Source organism: Neurospora tetrasperma, assembly GCF_000213175.1.
Source record: "Neurospora tetrasperma FGSC 2508 unplaced genomic scaffold NEUTE1scaffold_1, whole genome shotgun sequence".
NCBI lineage: Eukaryota > Fungi > Ascomycota > Sordariomycetes > Sordariales > Sordariaceae > Neurospora > Neurospora tetrasperma.
Window position 1 is genome coordinate 718,644 of NW_009799099.1, and position 12,680 is coordinate 731,323.

At 52.0% G+C, this 12,680-nt stretch overlaps 4 protein-coding genes across 4 annotated transcripts; 2 read left to right on the plus strand and 2 right to left on the minus strand.

Annotated features, from left to right (window-relative positions):
* Nucleotides 1-411: 411 nt before the first annotated feature.
* On the minus strand, nucleotides 412-3,429 carry NEUTE1DRAFT_119472 (uncharacterized protein; the record flags this gene model as incomplete). Its single annotated transcript, XM_009849280.1, has 7 exons — nucleotides 412-2,023; nucleotides 2,096-2,244; nucleotides 2,317-2,352; nucleotides 2,438-2,464; nucleotides 2,603-2,628; nucleotides 2,719-2,769; nucleotides 3,049-3,429. 7 exons carry the CDS (start codon nucleotides 3,072-3,074, stop codon nucleotides 593-595), a joined length of 1,746 nt encoding a protein of 581 aa, XP_009847582.1.
* A 1,213-nt stretch (nucleotides 3,430-4,642) lies between these two features.
* NEUTE1DRAFT_56450 (uncharacterized protein) lies at nucleotides 4,643-5,569 on the minus strand (the record flags this gene model as incomplete). The annotated part of the gene is made up of 4 exons (XM_009848923.1): nucleotides 4,643-5,127; nucleotides 5,201-5,224; nucleotides 5,301-5,461; nucleotides 5,535-5,569. 4 exons carry the CDS (start codon nucleotides 5,567-5,569, stop codon nucleotides 4,874-4,876), a joined length of 474 nt encoding a protein of 157 aa, XP_009847225.1.
* Nucleotides 5,570-6,782: 1,213 nt separating this feature from the next.
* On the plus strand, nucleotides 6,783-8,509 carry NEUTE1DRAFT_119474 (uncharacterized protein; the record flags this gene model as incomplete). The annotated part of the gene is made up of 3 exons (XM_009849281.1): nucleotides 6,783-7,197; nucleotides 7,256-7,846; nucleotides 7,909-8,509. The coding sequence occupies 3 exons, from the start codon at nucleotides 6,904-6,906 to the stop codon at nucleotides 8,002-8,004; spliced, it is 981 nt and encodes a 326-aa protein (XP_009847583.1).
* Nucleotides 8,510-10,535: 2,026 nt separating this feature from the next.
* Nucleotides 10,536-12,149, plus strand: NEUTE1DRAFT_127183 (uncharacterized protein; the record flags this gene model as incomplete). The annotated part of the gene is made up of 1 exon (XM_009849282.1): nucleotides 10,536-12,149. The coding sequence occupies one exon, from the start codon at nucleotides 10,536-10,538 to the stop codon at nucleotides 12,147-12,149; it is 1,614 nt and encodes a 537-aa protein (XP_009847584.1).
* Nucleotides 12,150-12,680: the final 531 nt, after the last annotated feature.

A 12,680-nucleotide genomic window follows, 5' to 3' on the forward strand; every position in this document is an offset into this window, starting at 1 on the left:
CCGTTCATGCACACCATTAACCCTAACCCCTTTTAGCATCATTGCCCCCTTTCACGACTTCTCCAAAGGTAAACAATCACAGACTGAAGGCATACCATATCATTTGCAGTCAGCCCTTTCATCTCGATACCGCAAGTGCATTTGTGTCATCCGGAGAAGGTTCGCATCTCATAGCACCTACATAATGCAAGTATCTTCTATCTATCGCATACGCATAATTCTGTGTCATCCCCTTTTCTCGTACTTACATCTTGATTACCGTCTGTTGCTTGGAATAGGTCTTACCTAGGTTGTTTCACTTGTCATGTATTGCAACTGAACCTTGCTCGATACGAAGTCAGTCCCATACAAACGATCACCGTCGTTCACTAAACAATCCACTTGCTTCTTTAAGCATATCATGATTTTTTTGATCACTTTTGTCTTCATTTCTATGCTGGGTTAATGGCTAGTATAGATATACGCGATCCGTTTATTGTGACCCCATATAACGCCCTGCATTGTAATCCCGATGCCAAGCTTTTAAACATTCCAATCCCCATTTTCTTTATCCATGGTTTCCCTTTTTATTTTGTTTTTTTCTCGTTTAGCTTTACTCGTCCACGTGGTCATACTTGGCCTGGTGAATGGAGATAGCTCTACCACTGGGGTCGGTCTGCTTGACCCACTTGGGAGTCCACCTCATGACGGTAGACGCGCACGAAGGGGGGAAGTGCTCGTCGAACATGCAGCGGTACCAGTAAGCCTCCTTGGTATCGGGGATGTCGTCACCCCACTCGGGCTTGGGGTTCTTCATCATCTCGTCCGTGACTTGGAGCTCGGCCTGGTCCTTGAGAGCGTCGATCCATCCGTAGCCGACACCGTCGGAGAACTGCTCCTTCTGGCGGTAGAGGATGTTGTCGGGAAGGTAGGCACCCTCGGGCTGGTCCTTGGTATCGAAGGCCTTGCGGAGGATGTACTTCTCGAGCTTCTCCTTGGTGATCATCTTCTCCTGGGGATCAATGTTGAGCGCAACCTCAAGGAATTCCTTGTCGAGGAAGGGCACACGGGCCTCGAGACCCCAAGCAGAGGTGGACTTGTTGGCGCGTAGGCAGTCGGCCAAGTGGAGGTTCTTAACACGACGGACACACTCCTCGTGGAACTCCTCCTTGTCGGGAGCGCCGTGGAAGTAGAGGTAACCACCGAAGATCTCGTCAGAGCCCTCACCAGAGAGAACCATCTTGATACCCATGGCCTTGATCTTGCGAGAGAGGAGGTACATGGGGGTAGAGGCACGGATGGTGGTGACATCGTAGGTCTCGAGGTGGTAGATGACATCGGAAAGCGCGTTAAGACCATCCTCAATAGTGAAGGTCATGACGTGATGCTTGGTGCCGAGGAACTTGGCGACCTCAAGGGCGGCCTTGTTGTCAGGGGAGCCGGGGAGACCGATGGAGAAGGAGTTGAGCTGGGGAAGGAAAGTGACGGTCGAGAGCTTGTTCTCATCATCGATACCAACCAAACCCTCACCCTTGTCCTGGGCCTCGGGATCAACCTCCTGGTTGAGGGCAGCCTGCTCCTCAGCGAGTTTCCTCAGGCGGAGAGACTCTCTCTGAGCGATAGCAGCAACCAAAGAGGAATCAAGACCACCGGAAAGAAGGACACCGTAGGGAACCTCAGCCATCAGACGTTTCCTGACAGACTTCTCAAGGGTCTCGCGGAGAAGCTTGAGGTCGAGAGGAGTCTGGGGGCACTTCTTCTCATCCCACCACGAAGGCTCGAAGTAACGGGTGGTCTCGCCAGTCAAGCTGTCGAAAACGTGGCCGGGAGGGAAAGCCTCGATATTGTCGCAAACGGGGTGGAGGGACTTGAGCTCGGAGGCGAAGTAGACGGTGCCGGGCTCCTGGGTGTTGTAGCCCTTGTAGAGGGTGGTGATACCGATGGGGTCGCGGGCGGCGATCGTGCGGTCCTGCTTCTTGTCGTAAAGAACGAAAGAGAACATGCCATCGAGGTGCTTGGGGGCATCGATGCCGTGCTCGAGGTACTAAATCGCATTGTAAGCATTTTTTTTTTTTCTCTTCATTCATCCTCTCTTTGACAAAGCGCGGAAACTCACCAAAGGAATGATGACCTCGCAATCTGAGGTGGTCTTGAAGTGGTAGGGGTTCTTCAAGTGCTTGCGGATAAGACGATGGTTGTAGATCTCGCCGTTGGCGGCAACGGCAATGCTCTCGTCGGCGTTGGTGAGAGGCTGAGCGCCACTCTCTGTTTTTACCGTCAGTTTCGTTTGGTCTCTTTAGGCATTTTCCATAGGAGCAGGTTTTCCTTTGTACGCACCAACACCGACAATACTGAGACGTTCATGGCACAAAACTGTGTGAAGCGTATGGTGTCAGCCAATTTTGTTCCTTTTAATCAACCCCAATGAGTTCTCGGGTTCGATAAAGAGTGTCCGTACTAGTGTTGTGGCAAGTGACGCTGCCGCCTATATTAAAAAAAGACAATTGTTAGCCAAGTGCTCCAGAGCTGTCGGGTCATCAATCACATTGCGCAAGCGCGCATTATCGCATTTGTTTATCTATGAGGATGACTCAGGGGCATTTGAAATGGGAATGAGACTCACTCCAATCAGGACCACGGTGACGGATGCTGTAGATAAGATAAAAGTGTCAATCGAGTCAATTCCTCCTTGGTTTGCCGAAGCCCGGTCGGGCGGAAAGGTGGGGGAAAAGCGCTTACGCCTTGGAAAGCTTCAGAGCCGTAGGCTTGAACTTGGCGACATCTGGGTGGCTATTTGAAATATCATATTAGTTTATACAATCCTAAGAAAGGACGGTTTTCTGTCGCGAGCATCGTTTCTTTGTGCAGCTCGTTTAACCTCGGATGGACGGGGCGCTCGTGTCTTGGCGGAGCAATTTTTGGGTCGCAAATTGTTATCAGATGCGCTGCCATTGTTGCCCCTCCGTTCCGATTCCGCTCTTCCCCAAAAGGTCGTCTGCGAAACGACACATGCGATGACAGGTGAAGGTATTGTAGGAACACCACAAAAACTTTGGAGTCGCAACTTACTTGTGGCAAGCAAAGATTCCGCACATCTTGACTGTTGGTCGGAGTAGCTCCTGGTATCTCTGAAATTGGGGCCTGAAAAATGATGCTTGGCGCTCAAAGGCGGAGTAGATGGTACCGAGTTGGCGAAGAGAGGGCTGCCTTTATAACTCGGGATGGTCGTCTTGAGACTGCGGGATGCGCAAAGAACGACGTGGATAGCACAGAAGCTGAGGGTGCAAGCTAGACGAAGGCCGGATGGGATGAAATGATGAGAGGAAAAAGAGAGAGAAAAAAAAAAGCCAAGAGGGAAAAAGGAACGGGAAGTACAAGAGGAGGGTTGTTGACTCAAGAGTCAAGGGGCTGGCCGTTTAAGAAGGGCCAAAGAGTCATAGATACGCGGGCACTTACGCATCTCTTGGCGAAAGATAATGTAGTGTGGTGATGTGGTGATGAGCCGACGGAACCCCAGAAATCGGATCCAAAAGTCCAGTCTTGATACAGGATGAATCCGCACTTTGGCCCCCCCAGACCCATTCAAAACACTCCATTCAAAACTCCATTCAACCCCGGCGGTCTCCTGTGGTCTCGCCCGAAGGGTGACTTCTCTTTTCCTAGATCGTGTTCTTTGACTCCACGGAAGCATATGATTAACAGCGTGGCAAGCTCAAAATACTACGGCGTATTTTAGCTGCCACTATTTTGTCCAGGATATTGCCAATTCCCACGGCCCATTGGTTGCTTGGCTCCAGCACACTGGCCAAAAGACGGAGGAGGCGACAAGCTCCAGAGCCTCTTGTTCCCTTCTGCCAGTCCCTCGCCCCCAAAATCCGTCACAGCCCAAATCTTGAGGCCGGTGTCGGGACAGGCTGGTCCCTGAGATTGTCTGAAAAGGGACGGTCAATGAAACCCCACATATCGGTCTCAGTCCCGCAGGCCCGCGTCCGCCAATCCAGGGATTACCTCCACCGGACTGATAAGAGAACCGCGGAAAGCCGTGTACCTTTTAGAAGCCATCATCAGCCGCCGAGCCAAGCATGTTAGCTGGCGCCACAGTGGAGAGAAACGAACAGTAAATATTTTCATCACAGTGTGCCGGCAGATTATGTGCCTGCTGCATGGGCTGACAAGTCCTTCCAGCTCTCAACGTCATCGTGTCAACGGCATAAAGTCCAACTCCCTTACAAACCTCAAGTGGGGGGGCGGCGACAGGTACCCCAGGTTTCTCCGCAAGCGGAGCGTGGCTTGCAACCTTGTCGTGAGGTTAAAAACTTCTTAAACAAAGTGAAGGCAGAGAAAAGGCTAGTGGTAAATCATGTACGGAGTATGTGACTGAGAGACCATAAACTGGGTGACCGATATTCTAGGTCCTCCGGACGTGAACTTCCTGTGAAATAACTTTCCCTTTTTTTTCTTCTTTTTTTTTTTTTTCCTTCTCGAAACGCATACCTCTCCCGCCTTGACCGAAGTATCTGCGATTGAAGATGACTCATGAGGGTTCATCCCACTAATTCCACTACTCCTCGGTCGAACTCGACCGCGAGTTTGGTAGATTGGAGATCTAGGTCCGAGACAGCAAGTATTGAGCACGAAAGTTAGGCGAAACGGACTGATCCATGGGGCGCAGCGTCGGTAATTTTGTTTTTTCTTAGACTCTTGTTCCTCGATCATGAGCATATAGAGCAGCCCGAAGATTGAATCGTGCGCAGGATCGCTATTAATGAATGAACTCCCTCCAAATGCCGCCGCAAACAATGAATTGGTATCCCTAAACTCCGTGTCCCAGTCCAGCAAAACAAAACTGCTCTCTCTTTTTCACCAAGCACCCTCACAGTCGTGGGTTCCCAATCTATGGGGCGGCATTCTCCCGCACGACGCGCTTGATCCGACGTTCATACTCCTGACGATCTTTCTTGAAGAGATTGTACGCCTCAGCCTGGGCTGGGGACTCGGGGTTGGGGTCGTTGAGCAAGTCTTGAATGCCGAGCAGGATCTGCTTCATCGTGATGGCCGGCTTCCATGCCTCTTCTTCGTTGAGGATCGAGAGACAGACCGTGCCCGATGGGTAGACATTGGGGTGGAAGAGAGGGGGGACAAATTTGCCTGCTCAGACGCCAACATGTTAGCCATGTGATCGTGGGAAGAGGGGATGAACGAGGGCTAGCTTTCGGCGTACACTTGGGGGGTTTCGTGGGATATTCTGCATGCAGAAAACGTCAAGTCAGCACGTGTAATTTTTTTTTTGCTAAAGGCACCGACCGGTGCAGGGCGCATACCATCAGGGAAAGTGACGGTCAGCTTGAACAGACCACCCTCCCAGATTGTCTTTTCCTTGCCAGGAATACCACATTCCCAAATCTTCAAGTCGAGCACACCCTGCTGGTTCTTCTGGGGACGGGCATAGAAGCCAAAGGGATGGTCCTTTCGCCACTGCTTCCTAGAGGGAGAGAATAAGATTGTCAGTCTGCTGGACGTAGGTACACTGTTGCGCGCGATGCTTTGCGGCGTACCGTTCCTCTTGCAAGCGGTTCTGGCACAGCGCCATGGTGGTTGATGAGGTTGACGTTGACGGGGTTTGGCGTCGGTAAAAGTTGAGCGGTGGCTGATCAACGTGGGATTTGAGTGATCCCTCGGACGGGCTGAATGCGACGACGATTCAACTTCCACGGCCGGCTTCTTGCTAATGCAATGACGGCGCCGAGAAACGTGGGGATGCGGCTGAAGAGCTGCTCGGGTTGGTCACGGGGGGGATGGGCGCGGATCAGAAGGTGGAGTGTGGAAAGGTCCTCTGCAGGTCAGAGATCCAATCCTATGGGCCACGCGATATGTAGTGTAGAAGCGTGGAGTATGTAGCCCCGCAAGGTGAGAGGTGGGAGTGATTTGGGGTTCGTAATGCCAAAAAAAGAAAAGATGAGGGTTCGAATATCTGGAGTATATGCGGAGAATGATGCGCAATCTGAATGGAATTAAGTGCTTTCTGGGAACCGACTGTGTCTGATGTAGTAGTTTTCGATTCCTAACGAGGCTGGAGGAAAGTTTCAGTTCGCAAATGGCAGCAAGTCGAAATGGTGGCAGGCGACGCGTTCGATGAATTGCGCCGAGCGGCCGTCGCTCAGTTATTGCCTGCCGGACTCGGAGTTCCTGTCGTCTCGAATCAGGAAGGCGGAGAGTGGGTGAATGCCATCGATGGGAGCTCTCTCCTTCAGGTTGTACTACGAAGCTTGTCAACCATCTCACTTAAAGTGAATGGGGCCTATTCGGGTGACAGCGTGTAGACTCCAAAATGAGCTTGATCCGCAGCCACACTAGCATCAGAAGATGGGATGACAGCGGGATGCCTGTTACTTTCAGTTTTCAAGCAACCTGATATCGTCAAGGAATATTGTCTGAAGCTGGAGGTGGTGTCCCTCGGCACACAGCGTACCCTGGCGGGCAATGGTGGGGTAAATAGTTCAAGCAGAGATGCGGGAAAGCGCCATGAGTGAGCCGAATTGCACATGCAAAGGAAAACCCCCCCCTTCGTCATCTGAACCTTTCTGAATGTCAATCTCCCTCTGACTTCTCTCCCTTGTTTTCTCCCACTGATCACCCTTTCTTTGGAGGTTTTGGTTCGCTTTTTGAAAACACAATATTGAATTTGCCTATCCCAGAGAGGTTTTGTATACCCTCCTGATATACCACTCCGCCTTGCATTAGCTTGCCCTGGTTTCTACCCCAAACAGACAACTTCCCGCTTTTACCTCTCTCAAAGAGGTCGTGTTTCAACGTGGGGTCAACCTTTTGCCCGAGCATCTGCTTCGTCTGTCGGAACGAGGCGCATCCACGACCGATCGACGTCTTTGCGATTTACACAACATTCTTAAACACCCATACCGCGCAATGGCTTCGAATAACGCCGGCGCAAAGGAGGAGGTGCCCAGGAAGGCCACCGTGGTCGACGAGTTCGACGAGGACGTGTCCGACCCGGATGAGGATGACCTGGATGACCTGGATGACATGCTCGATGAGTTCGCCGCAGTAGACCTTCAAGCCAAGAAGCCTTCGGGGCCAGCAAGGCCAGACGCCGCTGGGGCAGATGGTGCCAAGGGGGAAGATGATGTCCTGTCCGAAGAGGAGTTTGCGAAGCAGCTGCAGGCCGGCATGGCTGATCTCCTCGGGGACATCGAGAACTCGGTAGGCGCAAACAATTGCAATACCCCAATTTCTGCGGCTCTAGCTAACTCTGAGCCAGCCTGAGCTACAAGCCCAGTTCGAGAGCATATTCAAGGAGCTAGGAGCCGCCGCCGCTGCTTCGGGTGCCGAGACACCTGGTATCCCCACCCCAAAGGCCGAGACTTCGACCAAGACTCCGCCGTCTTCTTCCCGCAGAGCCTCGGCCGCGGCCTCACCATCGAGCAAGAATGCCGAAGCTTCCTTCCAAGAGACCATCCGACGGACCATGGAGCGCATGCAGACCTCTGGCGAGCAAGCCACGGCCGCTGCCGCAGCTGAGGGTTCCGATGATTTCCTTGCTGAGCTGCTTAAGCAGATGCAGTCGGGTGGCCTTGACGGCGAGGGCAGCGAAGAGGAGTTCAGCAAAATGCTTATGGGAATGATGGAGCAGCTCACACACAAGGACATCCTGTACGAACCTATGAAGGAACTGCACGAGAAGTTCCCTGGCTGGCTGGAAAAGAACCGTGCGACAACATCCAAGGAGGATCTCGAAAGGTACGAGTTGCAGCAGAAGCTGGTGAGCGAGATTGTGGCCAAGTTCGAGGAGCCCAACTACGCAGATACGAGCAAGGAGCACCATGAGTACATCGTGGACAGGATGCAAAAGGTACATTGGCCCAGCAGACCCCGATACATTCGACACCGCCAACTGACACCCCTTGTGTATAGATGCAAGATGCTGGCCAGCCTCCCAACGACTTGGTCGGAGACATGCCCTCTGCCCAAAATCTCGACCTCCCCGACGATCAATGCGCCCCTCAGTAATTGTCTCAACACATCCAAACAAAAGCCTGCAGCGAGTATGATACCATGAAGAGTTAGTCGCCATCGACAAATGTTGGGCAGTCTATTGTTGTGTGCCCTTATATCTACTGCCATCTCAAGAGCAGCACTAAAGTATGAGGATATAGAGCACTTAATGAGATCATTAACTCTAGTGATCCTGCACACCCTCGTGTACCGAACCGTATTCTTGTTGCATATACCCTTCTGATCTGAAAATGACTATTGGCTGTGTTCCTTTTGTGTCTCCGAACACAATCAATCCTCGATGAATGTAGCCCGAACTCCTTGTCCCATGCAAATGCAAGCTATGAATCCAATATGTGCCCCACGATATGAACAAAGCGCAAGAAAACTATCAACCGTCAACATGGTATTTACCCTCCCATCTCCACGTCGTCCTGATTGTGGTGCTGATGCTGTATCCCCGCATCACCACCACCACCACCACTTGGTTGTTGTTGCTGCTGTTGCTGTTGCTGCTGCGCCAAAACCTCCATAAACAGCGCATCGTACTCATCATCCTCCCCCTCCCCCTCCATATAATCATCCCCTCGTTGTTGTTGCTGCCCTTGTTGCCCTTGTTGCCCCTGCTGCCCTTCTCTTGCCCTCAAATCCTCCTGCGCCTGCTGATTAAGCGCCAACAAGGCCTCCAACTCCACCTCCTCCTCTCGCGCAATCATATCCGCCATATAAGCATCCATATCCTGTTCTCCCCCGTTCCCTGTCCCTGGTGGTTGATCTTCCAACAGTCCTTCGAGAAATTGTTGCTGGTGGTTGAACTTTGCTCGTAGTTGGGCGAGTTCTTCGATTTCTTGCTCGAGAGCAGAAGCAGCAGAACCGTCACCACCGCCGGTACCGGTGTGGAATTGAGAGGAGTTGAAAGGGTCGGGAGGGGCGGAGGCTTCTTTTGCGAGGCGCAGTTCGCGGTTGAAGCGGAGCCATTCTAGTTTTAGGAGCTGTTTTTGTGGTCCTTTCTTAGCATGGTTGAATTGGATGGGATGGGAGGGATGGATGGAAGATCTTGGGGTATGGGATCGAAGGATTGAAGGCATGGAAGAAAAAAAGAAAGAAAGAGGGAAGAAAAAATACAGAGAGAGAAAGAGAGTAGGTAAAAGAAAACAAACCTCATTCTCTCCACCCCTCCTCTCCCACGCCTTATCGTCCGCTCGTTGCCTCACATTCTGCAAGAACAAACGCCGTCGGTCTTCTTTGCGGTTGGAGGAGAAGGAGGGATGGTTCATAGGTCGAGAGGGCCGGGAGTTGTATTTTAGGAATTTGTTGTTGTTGTTGGTGTTCCCCCCGTCTAACTGCTGTTGTGCTCCATCTGCCTGTCCATGCTGACCTGAGGCTTGCCCTTGTCCCTGTCCCTGTCCCTGTCCTTGACTTTGCAAAAACGACCCAAAGATAGGTGATGATTGTGACTGGCCTCCAAAGATCCCTCGTGGTTTCGAGGTCGGTGAACCTGGTGGTGAAGATCGGGACATTGAATCGAATGGTCGGATGGGCGAGGAAGAGAGGGGAGAGCTGATTTTTGGTCGGTATTGGGGTTGGTATGGCGAGGAGAAGGAGGTGGTGAAAGAGGGGAAGGTCGACGGCGTTGGCGTATCACTACTGTTGTTGTTATTGTTGTGGTTGTGATTGTGATTGTTGCTTAAGGAGGAGGAGGGATCTTGGACTTGGCCAAAGGAAAAAGCTGGAGTTGAGGTGGACATTATGACGACGGGGGCGGCGTCACTGGAAGCGGAGGAGGCTCCGGTATGGAAGAAAGACATAATCTGGTGGGATGACTTGGCACTGAGTTTGAGGACGTTGGAGTTGTTTCGATTTGTTGTGGTGACTAAAAAGAATACGAAGTACCGGGCGTGGATATCTTTCTCGTCCCGGGTTGTCGCTTGTAAGTGTGTAGGCAGCAGAGCCAAAGAGGTCCGCAATGCGGGTCGGTTTGTGAAGAAGACGGGAGTCGCGGTGTGTATTGTACAGTTGTTGGATTATTGGATATATATGTACAATGATACTAGGGTCTTGGTATTGAGATCACAACATGCAGTTTTCAGACGCAGTCATGCTTCCTCAGACGTGCTTGGACATTTTCTGTGTGCAACGTGAAGATCGCGTCTTTCGCTCGGCGAACCGCGGACGCACGTGTAAACTGGGGGGTACGCGACGGTGCCATAAATGACGGGATTTATTTGGTCCGCCAAGTGTCAGGGTTAGGGTTTAAGCACTTACATCTCACGTTTGACAACTGCAAGACACTCACTTTCCCATTTCACATCAGAAAAGAAACCGGTCATCTTGCCCGACAAGGTTCTTCCACATGGGCCCGCTGTGCTCGACATCGATGTTTTCTTTTTAAAATCCTCCTTTCCGACTAGCCCCCCGATACATCCTCCTTATGATGCTCTTCTGTGCAACTTATTTAGTAAAATGTCCCCTCCGCCAACCGTGAGTCAAGCCTCTCGCCCAGTGCAGCCTGGCAAGAGGTCACCAATTAGGTAGTCGACATCGACATGGACCGTCCTCCAAGAACGCCTGCGCCTTCTCGCTTCCTTATTGGCAGGAAACAATCTCAAGCCAATGCATCCTCGCAACGGTTACAAAACCAAGAGACACCAGATCCAAACCAGGCACCACAAAATGCAGCAAGCAGAGCACCAAAGTTCCATGCAACTCCACGTTTTCATGCCGGAGCTTCATCGACGCCAAAACCGTCGTACCGGACCTCTGCGGGCTTATCCTCTACGCCATCCGCCATAGCAAGCTCCATCAGAAGCCGGACCAATGTCCCAGAGAGACGAAGTCGATCTACGCTGGAGTTCATCGATGACGATCTGTTGCCTGTAGATGGAGAAAGCTCACCCTTTGCTCGCTATCCCGGCTCGGTGACACGGCCAGGGCAGGCGCCAGAGTATCCAGAGCCGATCGAGTTTGACTCCTCATTCGTTTCGCAGTCGCCGATCAAGGTCAAGGAAGAAGATGCGGATGAGTTGGACCGGGAACGGTCATACAAGCGACGTCGTCTTTCACCGGTTATTGACCTCGATGTTGAAGAGGTGGAGGCTAGTAGCCCACCACTTCCCTACGAGGGTGAGTGCGAAGGTCATGAAGTGGAGGAACTCATTGATGATGCAGAGTCCGCGGTTGATGAGGGTTCTTCACCGCCAAGGGCACTGGAACATGACAAGGATGTAATCATCTCCAGCCCGCTTGCTTCCAGTGACAGAGACTTCGAAAAGGTAGACGAGAGTGTTGCCGGCAGTCACTCAAGTGAACCTCTCTCCTCACTACCACCTCGAGGCATTCGTTCACATGAGTACCGCAGTGAGTCCGAGGAGGGTCTAGAGGGCGAAGACGAGGATGATGATGCGGACGAGAATCAGCGGATGAACCCAGACTTAGGAGGATTCCACGGGAGCGATGAGGACCACACTCCCAGAGCAAATCCACAAAATGCCTCTGACGTGGAACCAAATACAGACGCAGAAGATCACGACCATGAACACACAAGGCGAAACTCGTGGTCAACATCCATGAAGCCCAAGGGCCAAAATCCCTTCCTCAGGGCACCTCGCTTCAAGCCCAAATCACCCGGTCCCCCAGACCCTCCGCCAGACGTCTCTGTTCACCATACCCTTCTTCCTGACATCTTCTCGCCCCAGCGTCATCGAGGCGCTCGCTATGTGCCCGGTGGGCTAGCATCTGAACTACGAGAATGGTTACTGGAGGTCAAGGGAGGCTCCAGTACTGAACCGACTCCCGTGGCCGCTACTGCCCACCTTGCCGTCGAGACCGTAAAGAAGTGCGGACCTGGGATTAGTATGACACTTGTTACTGGTCGACCAATGATTGGTGGACCTAATGGAACCAAAGTACCCAGGAGTTATAGGGCTTTGCTAGCTGGTGATGGGAGAATGGAGGGGCTTAGTGGAAGTGGTGCTGGTGTTGAGAGCAAGCCGGAAGGAGAGGAGGAAGGTGCGGATGAGCCGGGCAGGAAGCCGTTGGTACCCGGCGCTATGGTAGCGATCGCACCACCTGCTTGGGATATTGACTTGGGCGAGGAAGAAGAAGATGACCAAGGTGATAAGGGCAAGTGGGCGGTTGCGTATCGGTGGGATGTGCTTTGAAAGAGATGCCCGAGACGCCGTCATCTGCTCCGCCTCACTGAACGGCCCGATATTATTCGAGATGTCGGTGACAGGTTATATGGTTCGGGTTTATTGTTGCCGACTGTCACTATGGCGTTTGGGGTAGTTGGATGAAAGTCGGGTTCCTAGCATCCTCTTAAAAGAGCACATATCAACACAAGTGTAAGATGCTACCTGGTCGACCCTTCAGTGGATCCAAACGCTTGGCATCATGGTATCTTGAACACTCAACGAAACTTTCATGAACACAAGGGCAATTGTTCAGACTTTCATCGATACCTACTCATAAGCAATCAAAGGTTGTGGAACCAAACAAATCGTTGAAAGAAGTCTCATGTCACAGTCCAATCTGAGGCAGAACCGGGTAGATATCAAGTATACAAAAGAAGAAGATTCAGTTTCCCCTTGACATTGGCATCCAATTCAGGCTGAAAGCGGCTTTGGCTTTAGGCATGTAGGGAAGGCAGCCGTGTTTGATACGGGCGTCCCGACCGTTGGATCCGAAGAACG